Genomic DNA, 21,127 nt, shown 5'->3' with positions numbered 1-21,127 from the left:
GCACTATTACACTATTGTCACATATTTATATGTACTTTACATAAGTTGTTCTATATTATAAGTAGAAGGACAACTATTTAGGAAACTACAGATAATTATTTTTTTCTTTATTATCTCATTTAATAAATGAAAAAAATCCTATAAAACATACTATATCTTGCCACAAAATTTAGATATACATGTATCTAATGTATAGTATACTATTCCTGAAAATATCTACAATAGTCCCCCAAAATAAATAATAATGAAATAAATGGCCAATAAACCTGCAAGCTCACTAGCATGTACTTCAAAATGGTACATATTAACCACCATTATCCTTTAGGCTGTACTACAAAACAGTTCACATAAACTTGGGTTATCACATAGGCTGTACTACAAAACAGATCACATAAACTGCATTATCACATAGGCTATACTACAAAACAGTTCACATAAACTTGGTTATCACAATTAGGCTACACTATAAAACAGTTCACATAAACTGCATTATCACATAGGCTGTACTACAAAACAGTTCACATAAACTTGGTTATCACAATTAGGCTACACTATAAAACAGTTCACATAAACTTGGTTATCACATAGGCTGTACTACAAAACAGTTCACATAAACTTGGTTATCACATAGCCTGTACTATAAAACAGTTCACATAAACTGCATTATCACATAGGCTGTACTACAAAACAGTTCACATAAACTTGGTTATCACATAGGCTGTACCACAAAACAGTTCACATAAACTTGGTGATCACATAAGCTGTACTACAAACAGTTCACATTAACTGCATTATAACATAGGTTGTACTACAAAACAGTTCACATAAACTTGGGTTATCACATAGGCTTTACTACAAAACAGTTCACATAAACTTGGGCTATCACATAGGCTGTACTACAAAACAGTTCACATAAACTGCATTATCACATAGGCTGTACTACAAAACAGTTCATATAAACTGCATTATCACATAGGCTGTACTACAAAACAGTTCACATAAACTGCATTATCACATAGGCTGTACTACAAAACAGTTCATATAAACTGCATTATCACATAGGCTGTACTACAAAACAGTTCACATCACATAGGCTGTACTACAAAACAGTTCACATAAACTGCATTATCACATAGGCTGTACTACAAAAAAGTTCACATCACATTGGCTGTACTTTTTAAAAACTTTGAACTCATAAATACATTATTACCATATATTAAAATAATGCTTTCATAACTTCTGTGGATTTAAAGCAAGGCATAAAATATATAAGATAGATGAGGCCATTCTTCTAAATATTATGATTATGTACAAAAATCATGCCATAATCTATTTCCAGCAAATTATACCATTAAATATAAATTATAGTATAAGTACAGTAAGGCAGTTCATATAACTGGTATTCATGTCATATGAGTGTTCTACATAATTACAATGGAATAAAAATAGTTCTTATGTTACTTCATAACCTAGTCTCACACATTCAGGGGACATTCATTGACATTTACTTGTACTTTATTTTCCTACTTTATGGTGGGAGTTTGACATTACAGAAAAGTACACAGTATGGGAAGAAAAAGATCATTACTTATTCAAGCTCACTACTTTTTCCAGTTAACTCCTTTTTCTAGTTTTTATTATTATTATTATCATTATTATTATAAACTAAGTTCACTATTTATCCCAGTTTACTATTTTACCCCTGTTCACAACTTATCCTAGTTCACTATATTCCCCATTTCACTACTAGTCCTAGTACACTACTTATCCAAGTTAATTCTTCTTATCCCAGTTCACTACTTATTCAAGCTCACTGCTTATCCCAGTTCACTACTCATCCTATTTCATGACTTTCCCAGTTCACAGCTTATCCTAATTCCCTATTCATCTAACTTCACTACTTATCCCAGTTTACTGCTTATTCAAGATCCCTACTTATCCAATTACACTTTTTTATCCCAGTGCCCTTCTCATCCAACTTAAGTACTTATCCTTGTTCACCCTTTTTTCAGTTCACTACTTATCCTAATTCACTACTTTTGCAGTTCACTGCTTATTCTAGTTCACTACTTTTGAAGTTCACTACTTATCCTAGTGCACTACTTTTGCAGTTCACTACTTATCCTAGTTCACTGCTTATTCCAGGTCACTTCTTATTCCAGTTCACTACATATGCCAGTTCACTACTTTTCCCAGTTAACTACTAGGGAAAGGAGATAATAAAAGTCTAGTTCTATACTCTACTCAAAAAAGATATTAGTTCAACTGCAATCAATCTATTGGTCATTGGTGCGTACGGCTTTAATTGTCATACCCATTAACCCATAACCTACTGGCCTGGCTCTAAACTGGTGGCAAAAGCAAATCATTTTCATTTCAAGCTGATTAAAGGCAAAAAAACAAACAAAACAAGTGTTTGCTTTTGATTTTAGGTAAGAAATTGTAGCGTACTCAAAGGTGGGTGGGAGAAATAAAACATTAACAACCCTTAAAGGTACATGCATGATTATAAATTGGAAGCATTGGTTCTTCAATGTATCCCATCATTATTGCTCTATTATTGTGTGATTCTTCTTTCATTCAGTCAATAATCGCCCATTTATCCCAACCACAGCTATACAAACTGTTCTTACAATCAAATAAAATTGATCCTGAATTAATTTGCATATTCATGAGATGTGTACCTTTCATCTATAATTCCCAATCTAGATATTGTTGGGTGCCCTAGATTCAACCCGCCCTTGTTTCAACACTATCTATGTCCCTAAGAAACATAGGTTTGAACATGTAGGAATTTAAAATATTAAATTGACACTGTCTAAACTGCTAGTGGTTGAGAGTGTAAAGGGTATGAACACTTAACCTGCTTGAACTGAAAGTGCCTAGCTTTTGTCGACAGTATAGATCCAGGCCAGCCTGCATGTTCTTTTAGTCTGACCAGGCTCTATACTATTGGTATCTCAATTTCATTTTGATAGTGAAATCCCTTAAACTTTAATGGACTGTTCCAAATTCAAAGCTGGACAAATCCATTTCATGAATTCAACAGGTAAAGGGTTGTAACCAACTTGAACCAGTGATAGATTTGCAGTTGTAGAATGATTTTGTTAGAGGAGATTATTATATATACACATACAACATTGATGGTACTCCAAGTATCCTGTTTAAATATCAAATGAGCCGCGTCACAACAAAACCAACGTAATGCGTTTGCGACCAGCATGGATCCAGACCAGCCTGCGCATCCACATAGTCTGATCAGGATCCATGATGCGCGCTTACAAACCCTATTACAAGTAGAGAAACTGTTAGCGAACAGCATGGATCCTGATCAGACTGCGCGGAGGCACAGGCTGGTCTGGATCCATGCTGGTCGCAAACGCACTATGTTGGTTTTGTCGTGACGCGGCTCAAATCATTTATACTGTACCCATCTATCAGACTGGGATTAAAAAAACAAACAAATTAAATGAATATGAATTTAAAATTTACAAAATTTGTGTCACTATTAAATATATCTTTCTCTGTAAAGAATAAATATTTTGCTGTTAACGATGTTTGTAAACCTAAGTAGTGAACATATTCTTGAAACAAGTTCTTCTATTAAGAGTGCAAATTATTTCTACATTTTGAATAAAAGCAATAGTGCCTAAGCCACTAAAAATCAAATAATTTGATCATTAAGTTGAAGCGTTGTCCCTTTAGCCAGAAAATCAAGCCTATAAGCAAAAGCAAAACTGAGCAACAATACATAAACAGAAATACTTCATAAATATTTTACCGAATTATATTCCGGAGGCAAGTCGGTTCCGTTACTGTTGTTGTTGTAGCTCAGTGACGTCTCCGACTCCCTCTCCTTGTCTGACTTGGTTTGTGACGTCACAAACAGGCTGGTCAGATCCGGTCCACTGCTCGATCCCTGCATCGGATTACTGACCGCATACGCATGACCTCCATAAGAAGTGTCGTTGGCATCTGGAGCACCTGAGCCCATCTGATGAGGCACGTTCTGTAAGATTCCAATCTGCAACACAGAGAAAAACATGCCATTTAAATAGACAAACCAATTACCATGCAGATAGTTACATGTATGTGAGAGTACCATATATTAGACTCATGATATAGGAGTTGAATAAAATCCTTTCGGAACATTGACTGGCGTCAACTAGCAGGCAGAAAATTCATTATGATTTTTTTCACCAGTGCTGAGAAAGCTGTCATGTATGGTTGGTTTTAGTTGGTGGCCACTCACCACTGTGGGTTCAAACCCCGTGCTGGGGACAAAAAATTCTTTCACAGTAAGAACCTTGCACAGGAGTGTCATCCTATAAATTAAATAAAATATAATATAAATCATCAATGTCGAGTTTAAGGATCTTAAAGATCCATAAATAAAATTGTTTCATGGAAATTAAACACACAACTTCTCTGAATTAGAAGAAAAAAAAAAAAAAAAAAAAAAAAAAAAAAAAAAAAAAAAAAAAAAAAAAAAAAAAAAAAAAAAAAAAAAAAAAAAAAAAAAAAAAAAAAAAAAAAAAAAAAAAAAAAAAAAAAAAAAAAAAAAAAAAAAAAAAAAAAAAAAAAAAAAAAAAAAAAAAAAAAAAAAAAAAATTAAATCATAAATTGGTTTGGGGTCTAAAAATAAAAAAAAATTTTAAGAAATAAACCCAAATTTCCTGAATTGAAGAAGAGAGTCAGGGTGACATAACCTCAAATATCAAAATGGCAAGTTACAAGAATATTATTGATGTCTCTCAAGACTTTAATTTTAATGAACAATAATTGTAAATTTTCTGACTCTTGAATTACTTTTATGAAACCAAGATAGCAGATCTTATTAAGGAATTTGTTAGTTAAAAAACAAATCAGGTTATTTTTTTCTTCTTCTAAAATCCTGTCTGATCAATTAACACTGTATGATATTTGTAAATGTTATCAAAATGAACCATTAATCTTTAATATGCAGAGCTGTTGCAAGTAACCTAAAGAAAAATTTGTCTCTTGTAAGAAAATTAAACTTCATATTAAAATCATTTGATATTTTAACTATTCGCACTTAACTAGTCAGTTGTGTAGTCAGTGCAGAAAGGTAACTTACTCTACCTAAACCTGCTATAATAGTTTTGCCAGCTTGAAATTTAGAGCAGTCCATTCTAATTAACAGGGTTTTCACTATCAAAATACAAACAGTACAGAACAAGGTCAGACTGCCAGACTTTTGATTTCTGCATAATATTTAGAAAAGTAAATTGGTAAAAGACAGTGGTAAAAGCACTGCAAATCTTTAATTCAAAGGAGTGAAATTGGTGCATTCTTGTGAGTTTTGGGTCTGTGTTTCTACCTCTTTCAATCAGTTGCAGTTTGCACTTGTTGTTCTCCCTAACTGTTCCAGAGCCTGGTAGGGCATCAGGAGCCCAAGCACACAGAAAGACCATTATTTTTTAATTTATAGATGCTTAAATTATGCATTTTCATGACAATTTAAGGTCACACAATTTTTTTTGGTCTGAAATCAAGGAATTTTAGGGTGAGGGGCATCTGCTTCCCCACTTTTTCAGCTGACAAGATAATATATATGTAAGTTGGAGAAACATACCTGAGTGGTCCTCACATGATATGGGAAGTTTTTGTTGGCTGCAGATGGTCGGGTTAAAACCTGTAAAAACAAATAGTTACATGTTTTAAAGTCTATGACGAAAATGAAAAGACTTAATGTCAATCAGTGTACAGTCAGACCAGCTAACAAAACTGTATACCGACGACTGTTCAAATCAAATTAGCATATAAATAAACAATATATTTATAAAGCAGTTTTAAAGCTGACAGATTTACATTATTACTTTAATTAAAAAAATTATATATGTGAGCCGTGTCACGACAAAACCAACATAATGGGTTTGCGACCAGCATGGATCCAGACCAGCCTGCGCATCCGCGCAGTCTGATCAGGATCCATACTGTTCGCTTACAAACTCTATAACAAGTATAGAAACCAATAGCGAACAGCATGGATCCTGATCAGATGCTGGTCGCAAACCCATTATGTTGGTTTTGTAATGACACGGCTCATATGAAACTGACAAAAAAAAATTGATATCTATGTATTACCATGTTACATTTTTAATTGATACTAATAATATAATAATAATTTATCTATAAAAATAACATAAATTTAATTTCATTCATTAAACGTTAACATGAAATACATCACTTTATGAAAGAATATATATGTCATATTTTGAGTACAGTCTATAAATTAGCACAATCTATAAACGAATAGTCTTATAAAAGTGGGAGGGAAAAAACACTAAACGTACAATAATCTATGTTTAATTATAAAGTAAGAATTAGTTAGACAGTTATAACAGGAAAGAGTCAGTTTTAAGTTTTATGAATTACAAATTTTCCAGTCATTAAAAAAATTATCTAAATCAGATGATAATGTGAAAAATAAGAAAGAAAAGAAAAATGTTTGCAAGCAAAAATTCAAACTCGGAAGTAATCACTGTGTTGAAATATTAACAACTTTCAAAATCAAAATTATACACTGCAAATCTGGGTTATTATCAGAAGGTGTGGGTGGGGTAATGATTCAATATACCAAAAAGAAGAAATGCCCAAGAACTGCAATGCCAGCCTCTAGTCCATGAACCGTTTTCTCACGCATGTACTCAGGTAGCGCGAAAGCTGCCACAAGGATAGCAACAGGACTGGCCCAGAACCTTCGACAAGCAGAGTTTTACATATAAACATGGGCGATTCAGCATGTAATCTATGGTTAAAGACTAGCCATTAACACTTACAGACCAGTCATAAAATAACAATTATATACAGCAATGAACTTTAAGTTAGAAGTCAGAAGTAAAGAAAATCGTAACATCAAGGAAAAAAATAGCAAAAATCAGAGTTAGATCAGAAAAATCGAAGTCAAAAAATTCTCAAAATTTCATATTTCAGTTTTATTCCAGAAGCAATGGAATCTTGGAGATAATTTTGTATTATCATATGTTTACAGTTCTAAAAGTAATGTTCATAGTAACAGAGCCATGATAGAAAAGGAACATCATGGCAGGTCATTGAATGTAATGGCAGGTCAAGGAACATCATGGCAGGTCATGGAAGGTAAAGGAACATCATGGCAAGTCAAGGAAAATCATGGAAGGTCAAGGAATATCATGGAAGTAAGGAACATCATGGCAGGTCAAGGAACATCATGACAAGTCAAGAAACATCATTACAGGTCAAGGAACATCATGGCAGGTCAAGGTAATTCATGGCAGGTCAAGGAACATCATGGTAAGTCAATGAATGTCACTGCACATCCATGAATGTCATGACAGTTCAAGGAATGACATTGCAGGTCAATGACAGGTCAAGGAATATCATGGAAGGTCAAGGAACATCGTGGCAGGTCAAGGAATGTCATGGCAGGTAAAGGAACATCATGGTAAGTAAAGGAATATCATGGCAGGTAAAGGAATATCATGGCAGGTAAAGGAACATCATGGTAAGTCAATGAATATCATTGCAGTCTATGAATGTCATGGCAGGTCAATGATTTTCATGGCAGGTCAATGAATGTCATGGCAGGTCAAGGAATGACATTGTAGGTCAAGGAACATCATAGGAACATCATAGCAGGTCAAGGAACATCATGGCAAGTCGATGAATGTCATTGCAAGTCAATGGATGTCATTGCAGGTCAAGGAATGTCATGGCAGGTCAATGAACATCATATCTGGACAATGAATGTCATGGCATGTCAAGGAACATCATGGCTGGTCAAGGAACATCAAGGCAGGTCAAGGAATGTCATGCCAGATCAAGGAACATTATGGCTGGTCAAGGAACATCATGGCTGATCAAGGAATGTCATGACAGGTTCAGGGAACATCATGGCAGGTCAAGGAACAACATAACAGGTCATGAAACATCATTACAGGTCAAGGAACATCATGGCAGGTCAAGGAACATCATGGCTGGTCAAGAAATGTCATGACAGGTCAGGGATCATCATGGTAGGTCTAGGAACAATATAACAGGTCAAGAAACATTATAACAGGTCAAGGAACATCATGGCAGGTCAAGGAACATCATGTTGGGTCAAGGCACATCATGTCAGGTCAAGGAAAATCATGGCAGGTCAAGGAATATCATGACAGGTCAAGGAACATCATGGCAGGTCAAGGAAAATCATGGCAGGTCAAGGCACATCATGGCAGGTCAAAGAAAATCATGGCAGGTCAAGGAATATCATGACAGGTCAAGGAACATCACAGCTGGTCAAGAAATGTCATGACAGGTCAGGGATCATTGTGGCAGGTCCATCTTGTCAGGTCAAGGCACATCATGGCAGGTCAAGGAATATCATGACAGGTCTTAAGGTCAGTATTATTTTCTAGCAACATCAAATAAGCGGTGTGCATTCCCTCATCTATTTCTAATATTACCATTTATATAGAAATGTTATCTAAAGTAAAGGAAATACATGTCAGGAGAAATATGACATGTATATTACAGAAACTCATAGCATATCATGGTCATCAAGGACAATACACTTCTCAAAGTTGAATACAGTTTGGTCAAAAACTGATAATATTTAAATTCTCAGGTCATAGCTGACCAGATTAATGCTTTAATTTTTAACCTTAGTGGAACCTAAAAAATGGAAGCTGGACAAGTCCATTTAGATCATCAACAGGGATTAATTAAACATGGTAATTATATTAACTATTTACGCTTTTAATTCCAGCTGGGTTAAAGACCTTGCCATGGCACCAGTCTAGAACCATGCCAGCTTACACAACCATGCAGTCTGGTCATGCTCTTTTCTGTTGATTGCTCTGTTTTAAAGTTTTGTATATTAAAAATCCCTTATAAGAATAATGGACCGTTCTAAATTTAAATCAGGTGAAGTCTATAATACAAGGCTGAGGGGTGAAGTTTGTAAAATCCGACATCAAAAACATGCCTCACCCAAAGCAGGTGTTCATGATGGTCTAAAAATAGACCTGAAATGCCACCACCCAAATGTGCATATGGGCTGTCTGCAAATTTTTAGATTTTTTTGATCTTTTTGCACATTAGGTGCAACTTAAGTCTACTTTAATCTTTGAGAAGGGACATAATTGATACAAGTTTTAACTTAACAGACCTCGAAATAATAATAAAAGCTACAAAGACAGATAACTTTCCAAAAGATTTGAAGATCTTGACAGTTAAGCAATGTGCAAATTTTATACATTTGTTTAGTATAATATAATACACTTACAGTGTTCCATACAATATTCAAAAAACTTTTAATATTATGTAACAAAATAAAATAACAGGAAATTTGAGATCAATTTCATTTATTGAAAATATGAAAGTTATTTTATTAAAAAATTACTGAAATTAATAAACACAAATAAAACTATATTTCTTAAACTTTTGGAAAATTATCTGTGGTTTTATATACATTACATGTACATGCAAAGCTGTCTACATGTTTATATGCAACTACAGGAGACTGCACATATGTTACACACAAAAACGATGACAAAGACGTGCTATCTAATTAACGTCTGCACATGCACACTTGTTCAATATGTACATACATTTGTGTAATTCATTTTTTATTACATGCATACTGTTCGTGAAATGATGAATTACATAAAACATTGTTGACAACAAAATGTTGCTGACAACACCTGTGTTATATAACATTCAAATCATGCATGTAAATGGCTAAAAAAACTGTCTACATCTCAATCTCATTTAATATAACCTGTCTAAAGAAATTAACAAGGAATATAACCTTTTATCTTATATCTTAGCCTTGTTGGTGCAACAGATTCTACCTATGTGACCAGTGCAAACTCTGCAGACAGCAAATGGTCTGCACTGTTCCCTCGTAAGTCAGTATATATTTTGAAATTTTACCCTAGAAATGATGAATGGTTTGTCCAGATTAAAAGATAAGCAAGTATAATAAAATAAGATATTTAGCTTGGTAAGGGTTAATATTGTAAACAATGTTTGTAAAAGATAGAGAAATACCACTACTGCTGGTATGTTACATGTATATTACTTGGAAGCTAATACTACCAACAAAAACCACAGACTATCACAAGAAAGATTTTGATCTTGGGTTAGTAAAAAGATGAAAATCAAAACTAAAATATCAAAATTCAAATACATTCTACCCACTACATCTTTTTTCTTACCAAAAAGAAAACATGCCCACAAAAAGCAACAAAATTTTCAACCCCTGTGACAGTTTTTTCTCTGGTCCACAGAGCAATGGAAGTCATGGCTACAACTATGACAATGGGACCAGCCCAAAACCTGCAAATCCGATATAATGGTATTTATTTAAATCTAAACAATATCACAGTCTAAAACTCTTAATGCATAGACTGTGTCCTATCACTTCTATCTCCTGATTGGCTGATTTTGAATTCAAAATTTGAAAATCAACCAATGGTTATATCTTGTCTTAAACTTATTATAAGAACCCAAGAGGATTTCATACTTGTACATGTATATGATTTAACATGGCAAGCTATTGTTTATATGTACAACTAAAAGTTTCAAAGCTTATTCAAAAATCTAATAAAAATTATAATTTTTTGCAATCACACAAAGTTGCCATTGTGTGAAGTAAATGGTAACTATGAGGAAATGACTGTAATAACATAACAGGAAGTGAGGTTGTAAATTAAGTCATACATGTACATGTATAAAGAATCCATTTACTTTTTGTAATGACACAAATTTGTGGTAGGGTATAAAAAATATATAAATGCCTAAATCACAGAAATAAAATATATATATATTTTTTTAAATGGTCCTTATCTCTAATATTTCTTAATAACTGATAATAAAATAACACAGTCTTTGACTAACTTAAACTAAAGAAATTTAAATTTCATTTGATTTGTTTTATTTCAGTTTGCAAAGACTTTTGTTCTTTAAATTACATAATCCTTTAAAAGTAAAGAGAAAAAAAACCAGAAAATTTTATCAATTAACTTTTTTTGTCGTATTCATTTCCTGCTTATATTTCTGCACATACCAAGATTATAAAACTTCACAGTCTAAAGTTTTAAACTTTTTATTAGTGAAATATTAAAGTTTATATCGCCCACTGTTTTATTGCATTTTAAAATCGTGATAATTAACCTTGAGATATATGCACCTTAAGATCGGAAATGACTCAAACGTCTGGTATGTTAAAACTTTTAAACAACGAAAAATGCATGCGAAAAATGCATGCTATGAACACCGGTTTTCAGACTGTGTTACTAGCAGAGGACAGTCTGCCCTCTTGAATTTATTTGTTGTACAAATATTTATACAAAAGATAAGATATCTTGTAGACATTAAAGTGCTCTAAGTACATTTGTCTGCACTATATGAACTTTTCAGGGGGATAAAAAAGGGATAAAAAGGTCAGGGGCAGAAAAAAATGGCGGAAAGTAGAAAATGAAATGCGGTAAGCCATAAGAAGAAGAAAAATGGCAGCAATTTTGACAATACTGTCAGTTTGCCTTGACAATCTGACAAAAAACATTCATACTACTTGGCTAGTTATTTCTTAAAAATAAATATTTATTGCCAAATAAGCTATTTTTTTTTTTCCTTTTTAACGTTCTTTTTTCCCCTATTTCAATCATTAAAATTGCTAAATGAAGAAAATTATGAAAAATAATTATTATAAATTAAAATGAAATATTATAACAATTAAAATTTCAATAAAATGAACACAAAGTAATATAATGATAATAAACAATGAAAGAAAAAATGAACAACTAAAGAAAAATAACACCAAAGAGTGGCAAAGAGCGGTGTTGGGTGCTCGTAACTGTGAGCCTAAAATTTAGAGATCTCACTCTTGCAACCCATTAAAAAAAGGTTTTCTCTACATAATATAATTTAATGTTCAAGGTATCACACAATGTCCCTTTTGTATTTTGTCCTTATAACATAAATGAGCTAGGTTGTAAGGCAAAGCTTCATAAAAAAAAATTTGATAAAAGAACCGTGGACCATCCCTTGTGTCATAACATTTTTAGAAAAACGAGATATTCAACTGTGTGAGATAAGTTTGCATCAGTTCAGACTGATTTGAATAATTACTATAAATTTACATGGCAAAAACTTGATAAATTGAATAAAATGACAAATTTATCTTATTGAAAGTCTAGACAAAATGCAGTCGACATTTATAGGTTTAATTTAGACATATAAAATTTCCCTAAGTTTATGTAATATGCCCAATAAAATGCTGTAAATAAAATATGTTTTAATCTGTCTTAAAACATCCGATTCATAGACTGTCTGCTTTTTATGAAAAACAGAAATATAATCTGCTATTATAAAAAATATGCCTCTTTTCATTTTCTTTTTAATATAAAGATTCAGGAAAAAATTGTTCTTTTAGTAGAAGTACTTCATTTAATGTCCTTAGATGTGGTAATATTGCTTCTGGACTTTAACAAACTATTCTTCATATATCTTTAAAGAAATATTTAATGATGTCAAAAACTTGGTATAAAAAGCATTTATTATGCAAATGTTGACAAGATGGCATCAAAACTTCAAAATTGTGGCTGTAAATTTGAACCCTGAAAGTATCTTTTTATCTGAAACTGGAGTTAAATTATCAATTACTTCTCATTGATTGATATTACCTGATATTTCACTGAGGAGCACAATTTTTTTTGAATAATTTGAATTGCTTTTATCTGATTTTGAAAAAAAATCTAAATTTTGATGAAAAAGATAAATTATGATTATCTGGTTAATCACGTTTTTATTTTTTTTCTATTCCAGCTCACCCATATTTTTGTATTAGACTATTCTGCAGTGTTCTCAAGACTTGACCACTCCCCTTGTAGGGGGGACTTACATTGAATTTCAACAACATGTCTTGTTGGGGAATAAAAAGCTTTTTTTGCATGAAAAAATAAAGTTCAGGAATTTGTTTTTCACAAAAATTGATTCTTATAAGAATTTGGAGTGTAATTTCAAAACAAGCAAGGCTATGGTCTGATATCTAGCACAACACATAACTTGCAGAGACATGCATATATATAAATATGGGGGTAAGCAGTGAATATAATATTTCCGCCCTCTGCCAAAACTCACCATAAAATAAATATGGCCGCAAAGAGCTACAAAATTTTCAACTCCTACAACAGTTTTTTCACGAGACCATAATGCAATAGCGTATGTTGCAATTACAATCATGAGCGGGCCAGCCCAAAACCTGAAAATTATATTTATTATATGAACTATGAAAATAAGTCAGAAATTCATTATTAATGCCCAAGTATTTCAAAAAAAAAAAATTTACGTTAAAAATTACAATGAGCATTTTAACAATCAATGTGGGAGATCAAATTGTCCCCCCCACCCTTTCCGTAAATATACCAGGATATAAAAGAAAAAATTCTTTCAGCATTCCTAATTGAAAATATTCTCTATTTTATGTGCACTCCTCATATTTGATATAACATTTTTTGCAGCGTTCGATTACACTTTATCTATTGTGATAAATCTTTTATCTTCAATCAATGAGCGCTCCATTTTTATATTTATGGGAACTTAAACTGTATTTAAACAATAAAAGCCGTATCTTAACTCTTCATCATGCCTGCATTTAATCCGGTTCATCGGCATTATGTAAACACTCGAAAAGAATTTTCGGTATTCTTTTCAAGGTCGTAAAAATTACTACATTCCAAACAATGAATGGCAGAATAATGGCTGTATGCACACACACACACACCTTTTATTCATTTAAAAAATAAAGAACTTCAAATATATAGAGCAAAAAAAATAAAATCTTCAATTTCCACATGTTGATGATAAACCTATTTTTGTGAACATTAATAAAAGTACATTTTTATTTCATAACTTAAGAGAGAAACGCTCAATGTAAACTCATCTTCATGAAAGTAAAAATCTGCAAAATATCTACAAAAATGAGATTAAAGGCAAATTTGGGAAAGAAATGAATTATAAAAGTTCAGTTTCATTCTTGTTTTAAATCAGAATTACACAAAATAAGTGGGGTTTATCACCACAATTTTATAAATTTTTGACTTCCTGTGGCACACATGCTCTGCCTATGCCAGGCTCCACTTCTGCACAGTCTGATCAGATTCTTTCTCTTCTATTTAATAGCTCAAACCTTTCTTTTATATAAGAAGTTTATTTAAAACAAATTTTAATTGATGGAAAAAATATTGATAATTTGTATAGCTTGCCATTCACTGAAGGAACAGTTAAAGGGAGGTAACTTATAAAATATCTGGAAATCATAAAGTATTGCAGTTTACAATTACCTGCTAAACAAACAAAGTAGTTGCATTTCAAATTGTATCTCAACAAAATATGTATTATGTATTTATCATAAAATTTATCGTCCACCTAATTAATCAAGGTAAGTTTAAGTTTATTTTTCAAATTCCATTTGGCCACATGGCCCGTGAGGATATATCGAAAGTACAAATTGACTCAAAGATATGACAAAATTTGAACTTACCATAAAGTATAAAACACAAAGAGAGGATAGTAGAATGAGCCTTTCTCTGGGTAGTGTTTCAATGTAAAGAATATAGCATAGCAAAACCAAACAAAACCAATTATACGCATAGCAATGAGGGCGTATCCTGGTGGACTCTCGTATAGGTACAATACCAGACCGGGGTCAAATATCTGAAATATAAAATAATGGTGTTGTTGTTGTTGTTACTGTTATATTATTATTACTATAATATACATGTACTTTAATATTACATTGTAGTTTATCAAAATCATATTATTTTGATATTACATGACATCATAGCATAGCATATCATAATGAAATATATCAATATTATATAATTAAATATCATTTCGATATAACATTACATTACATTACATCAAGCATATCATAGCAAGCTTAGCATCATATCATACTATTATATCAATCAATCATGTCATATCACATCATTTCTTTATGTCATATCATAATATATCAAAATGTATCATATCATAACACTTCATCAGACTTAATATTGTTATTTCTCATTTTGTAAAGTTTTTAGGAATTCTTAAGACTGAACTTGAAATGTTGATTGGATACTGGCCTATATTCTGACTCCATTTTATGCAACAAAAGCGTTGGCAGGTAAATTTCTATCATCAATTAAGCTTCACATTAAAGCAATACTATCCAAGTTATTTATTAAATATAATACAGATTTAAAATCTATCTTTTGAATAATTTTCATATTTGCAATACAGAGAAAATACTATACAATCTTTAAATGTTTCAATAAAGGGAGTGTTATACAGTCCAAGGGAGACAACTACAATAAAGAATATAAAAGCCATACAGACTGCAAATTAATCTAAATCTTCTTTCTAATAGTACTTAATTACTTCAAATAAGTTAATTGCCAATTCTTCTTTGTTAAAATTCTTAGAGAGTTTACATAAAAATAGTGATGTTATACTATTGCCATTTCCTTTGCCACTATTGAATCAAAATTGTATCATTAACTTTGCAATTATGGATATGAGCTTAGCAAAATCTTACGTAACTTCACCAAAATGTAACAGATTTTTTATCTATGCTACAGATGCTACATAAGCTAAAATTGTATAATGGACTAATCTTCCTTTGCACTTGGAACAGTCCATTTAATTATTGTGAGGGGTTTTGATATTTTTGCTAAATTCTAGCATCTTGATACCAAACCCCATATGTACACAAGAGCCATGTTAACCCATTACCCGATATACACACCTTTTAATGCCTTTTTCACCCCCCCCCCTTTTTTGTTGTCTCAAATGGTGAAAAAATGCCTTATTTAGGCCCCCAACACTTGTTTTTGTTTGAGAAATGTTGTTTAAAAAAGTGACCACTTTTTCGGCACGGCCCCCCAAACAAAAGATACATCAGGGGGTTGCCAGAAGGGGGATGTGCCCCCTTTTGTTTGGGGGGTTTGAAGGGGGGCTATAGTCCCCCTCATTGCCACGAACATTTTGGACTTATGAGAGGCTAAAAATGACCCAAAGTCGATAATAAGGTAATGTGTAACCAACGCTGAAAAGCATTTGACTCTATCTCAATCCATTGACAAGTTGCAGCATTTTGAAATCAATTTTGATGGGAAAAATCAATGCAAAATAGTGATTTTTGGCAATTTTGAGATGTCCCCTCGTTGCCATGGTAACAGGAAATTTAAGCCTGGGCATGTTGTTACAAAGGCAATGGTCCAGTGAACATTTGTGCCAAGTTTGATTAGTATTGAAGCAGTTTTAATAGTTTTATAGCAATTTGAACTTGTAACAGGAGAACTTTCAATGAAAACAGCCATTTTTCACCAAATGCTCATGAAGTAATGGGTTAACATGGCCATCCCTCCTGAATGTGTTTGCTCATTGGAAGAATGTATATGTAGTAGAGCAGAATAATTCAATTTTAAGAGGTCTTTTGGTAATGAAAACTGATGGCTGAAGTGATTACAGATTTGAAACCTATGTGAATACTGATGGCTGAAAATAACAAAGGGCAACAACTGAAAAATAATGCAGGGTAGGTTATCATTCTTATGTGTTGCACTCCTCCTCAATGAGATCTATCCACCTATGACGTTTCAAGTTGATATCTCGTAAGCTTTTTGAGTTATGCTCTGGACAAAAATTAAGTTTGAAAAATAACAAAGGGCAATAACTGAAAAATTATGCAGGGATGAGTTATCATTCTTGTGCACTGCACTCCTCCTCAATATGATCTATCCACCTATGAAGTTTCAAGTTGATACCTCAAATACTTTTTGAGATATGCTCCGGACAAAAATGTCAGACGGAAGGTCGGACGGACAGAGCCTATTTCTATATCCCCCGCCGCCTTTTGGCGAGGGATAACAATGGACAGTTCAAAACAGATTCAAAACAAGACAAAGGTAAGGAGCAAATTTACAAATTGAGATTCCCTACAGAGTTTTGTCCCACTCAACTGAGTTTTATAAAACAAGTACAAGAAACACCATAGAAGCCACAGAATATTTTACATGCATGTACTTACTATAGCTTCCCATACAAATATGATGACATAAACAATGGCATATAAGGTCATGAAGACAGAAATCTTTACTGTTGATGCCATACTCAGCTTGCCCCTGGTGATCGTATAACCCTTACCAATCAAAATCAACATCAGCAAAAATATCATAATACTGATTGACTCAAATGCTCGAGCTGAAAAAAAAACAAAAAAAAACATATTCATTAAACAACATGTATTTCCTTAGGTTCAAAGCCCATTTTATCATTTTCCTCAGGTTCAAAGTTCAAAAATCTATTTCCTTAGGTTCAATGTTCATTAACTATTTCCTTAGTTCAAAGTTCATTAACAATTTCCTTAGGTTCAAAGTTCATTAACTAGTTCCTTATGTTCAATGTTCATAAATATATTTCCTTAAGTTTGAAGTTTAGTTATCTATTTCCTTAGGTTCAAAGTTCATCAAAATGTTTCCTTAGGTTCAAAATCATTTATATTCATATATTCCTTTAGGTTTGAGGTTCATTTATCTATTTCCTTAGGTTGAATGTTCATTCATCTATTTCTTTGGGTTCAAAGTTCATTAATCTACTTCCTTAGGTTCAAAGTTCATTAATCTATTTCCTTAGGTTCAAAATTCATTAATCTATTTCCTTAGGTTCAAAGTTCATTAACCTATTGCCTGTGGTTCAAAGTTAATTTTATCTATTTTCTTAGGTTCAATGTTCATAAATCTATTTCCTAAGGTTCAAAGTTCATTAATCTATTTCCTTAGGTTCAATGTGCATTAACCTATTTCCTTAGATTCATTGTTTATTAACCTATTTCCTTAGGTTCAAAGTTCATTTATCTATTTCCTTAGGTTCAAAGTTCAATAACCTATTTCCTTGAGTTCAAAGTTCATTAATCTATTTCTTTGGGTTCAAAAGTCATTTATATATTTCTTTAGGTTTGATGTTCATTAGTCTATTTACTTGGGTTTGAAGTTCATTTATCTATTTCCTTGGGTTAAAAGTTCATAAATCAATTTCTTTGGTATGGGAATGAACTTGTTCTTCTTAGAACAGTCAATTAGTAATTACAGTGATTCAATATAAGAATAAAGAAACTGATCAGTCAACAATAACAATTATTTGTTCAGTTGGTTTCAGTACTGTCAAGGTTTAAAGTTAGTGACATTAAAATATGCAATTAAGAACTGCACAGAAAACATTCATGTTTTTTATTCTATAAAAATTTCAAATCCCCCCTCTCCCCAGTCCCCTCTACCCCAAAGAATTTTGTTTCATGTGTAATGTAACAAGTATTTCATAATGAGAAATGTATACAATGTCAGTATAGTCCAATAACTAACAGTAGAGTATATTTATATAAATGAAGTTACCTCCCTTTGACTGTACCAAATACATTTTACAGAGGATTAAAACTTTAAACTAGAGATATACAATTCGATGAAATAGTAATCAAAATACACATCAATAATAAAATGGTCAAAAGAATTTCTATGTTAATATAACTTATAACATCATAACAAAAACAGATGGACCCTCATTAGTTAAGCATAGAATACATAAATAACAGTCAAATTTAATAGATTTATCAATTCAATATCAATAATTTAACATTTAATTTTTAAATTTGAGTTTCTCAAATCCAAAACGCTTTTCATATTCATTAATGAAAAAATGTCATATTTCATATGACAATGTGACCTTTATAAGATTTTATTTGTTCTGTTAGAGTTATGACAAACACTGTTATCCTGGCTAAATGTAATGCAAATGTAATACCTTAAGTGGTGTTTGTTTGTTCTCATAACAGAGACAACTACACTAAATATCTCAAATGAAGATATTTCAATCTGGACAAAACCATTCATCACAGAAGTGCTGTACTGACTAATTAGCAAACATTGTAGACAATGACTAGATGGTGGCACAGATGTGCTGGCTGATCATGGTCTGCACTGGTTGCATGGGTAGTATCTATTGCTGCCAGCAGGCTAAGCGTGAAACACACTAAACACTTGCGCATCTTTACCTTACAGTTTGTAATGTGTAAATTATTGGTTATAATGACTATTAACAGGATATATGTCCCAGTATAAACAGTCACAAGGTTATATAACCCAAACCATCAGATTGGGGTTATATTGCAAACAACCATTTACAATTGGCCATATAACCTGTAAAATTCCTAACAAATGTATACGACAGCATAATTCCTTCATTATTAAGAAAACTTGAAGTTACTTCATAAATTAACAGCCTCAGCATATATATACATTATATAAATGTCATGAATATCCCATGAACTTTGACATCACATATATACTACCCTATTACCTGCATATTTTGTAGACCGAAGTTTCCATTCTAGGCCATCATTACCATATATACCATAACCCACAGACATCAGGAAGAGGTAAAATGTCCACAAAAATACTGAGACCATGTACATTTTATACGTTGTATGCCATAGTTGACGATTTCTCAAAAACACTGAAATTTCAATGACATATGTAATAATTTTATGAACTATCAAATCTACTTGATTTTAATAATGGGATATTAATGGGTCCAAAAAAATAATAGACCATAGGAAAGAAACATTTTTAGTAGAATTTATTGAAAATAGAATTTTTTTTAAACTTTGCTATATATACATATACATGTACATACATATATATATATATACATGTACATGTTAAAACGTGATCAATGTTCCTTTTGCAGTGTTATACAGGCTCAATCAAACCGAGCCTGCAACATTTTCAATTTTGCTGTTTTGGACTTTCTTTACTGGGGATTATATTTCTCTCTATTTGAAAAACAAACAAACAACAAAGTCCATAATTTCTTTAATTTTGGTAGCGCAAGCATTGAAAGCACTACCAAAATTATTGAAATTATTGAGTTTGTTGTTAATTCTTAAATATTGGGTTTTTACATGTACAATGTATATATAAATGTTTCAGATACTTTGATATTCATAAATGGGTTTCAAGTGCACAGTATACGCTACAAGTATGCCACAATCAAAATCGCCAGCCTGTACTTCATAATCATGCAGGCCCACTTGTACACATTTTTTTTTAAATAATATAATACACATGCATATTACTGAGCTTCAGTCCTTGTTTTTATTTTATTTTTGGTTTAAAACATTTTGTTCAAACAGTTAGCTTATCAGTTAACAAGAAGCATATATCAACAACATGTATTTGTTGCACAGTGGAAAATAAGACAATATCTATTTGACATTACAAACATAACATCACAAAAAATTACACATATGACATCATTTATGACATCATCAAAACTAGACATACTGAATATGTGAAAAGAGAGATGTCATAGATTGGTTGAAGAGAAATTGGTACATGGAAGTTGAGTACATTTGACTTACCTGCACAAATGATAGAAAGAATGCACAGCACTACATATGCTATCAAAAATGCTATGTCAATTGGAAGGATATCTGAAATGTAGAAACAAATAAGGTTGCAGTACTAATAATTAAACAATTCACTGCTACTTAAATCACAGAGTTGCACTAGTTTTGTACTTCACAAGAGTTGATAGTATACTTTTCATACCGACATCATCAAATCATAATGATGATAAAAATGCTTCATGCAACAAATAATTTATATACATTAATGACCAATAATTGTTTTATCTTTTTAATTTCAGTATTTGTATCTTAGTCACACTGAAACAGACAGAATTCATAGAGTGGCTTTCATACGTTTTTATTAGTAGCAGAAAATAAAAATATGCCCTCTTATAATTGCGGCATACATGGTTATTAAGGCAAAAACATAAGTCAATCATAGACAAGTTGGAAATAGCTTCCTCACATGTAGAATTAATAAATCCACGGATAAGATTGAGCATATATAAGTGATTATGGTGGCTGATTTGGAACGCTTTTTTGCGTTGTGTTGGCGCTAGCGCTTACAGGACAAAGCACCAAACGGCGCATTATCGGACGTTCGTCTTGTCGTGCGGCGTGTTGTCGCGATGTCACATTGTTACTCAGTTTAAATTGAAGGATTGGCTTATAAGCCAAGTGACAGGGTGA

The 21,127-nt window shown here is 32.2% G+C and overlaps 1 protein-coding gene across 2 annotated transcripts in view; it reads right to left on the bottom strand.

The window, feature by feature from the left end:
• LOC132753033 (transmembrane protein 145-like) overlaps positions 1-21,127 on the bottom strand; it is a gene marked incomplete at its 5' end in the record, with an annotated part of 45,937 nt that overhangs the window by 14,413 nt on the left and 10,397 nt on the right. The window contains 7 exon segments of one of the 2 annotated variants that reach the window (XM_060743445.1): positions 3,782-4,024; positions 5,597-5,656; positions 13,132-13,252; positions 14,534-14,706; positions 17,066-17,238; positions 19,387-19,542; positions 20,450-20,521. In XM_060743445.1, coding sequence (XP_060599428.1) covers positions 3,782-4,024; positions 5,597-5,656; positions 13,132-13,252; positions 14,534-14,706; positions 17,066-17,238; positions 19,387-19,542; positions 20,450-20,521 — 998 coding nt within the window. 2 annotated transcript variants of the gene reach the window in all.

Source organism: Ruditapes philippinarum, unplaced genomic scaffold (assembly GCF_026571515.1).
Source record: "Ruditapes philippinarum isolate M1 unplaced genomic scaffold, ASM2657151v2 ctg566_1_1_1_1, whole genome shotgun sequence".
Classification (NCBI taxonomy): Eukaryota; Metazoa; Mollusca; class Bivalvia; order Venerida; family Veneridae; genus Ruditapes; species Ruditapes philippinarum.
The sequence above is the reverse complement of the archived record's forward strand: the minus strand, read 5'-3'. Positions and strand labels throughout refer to the sequence as shown.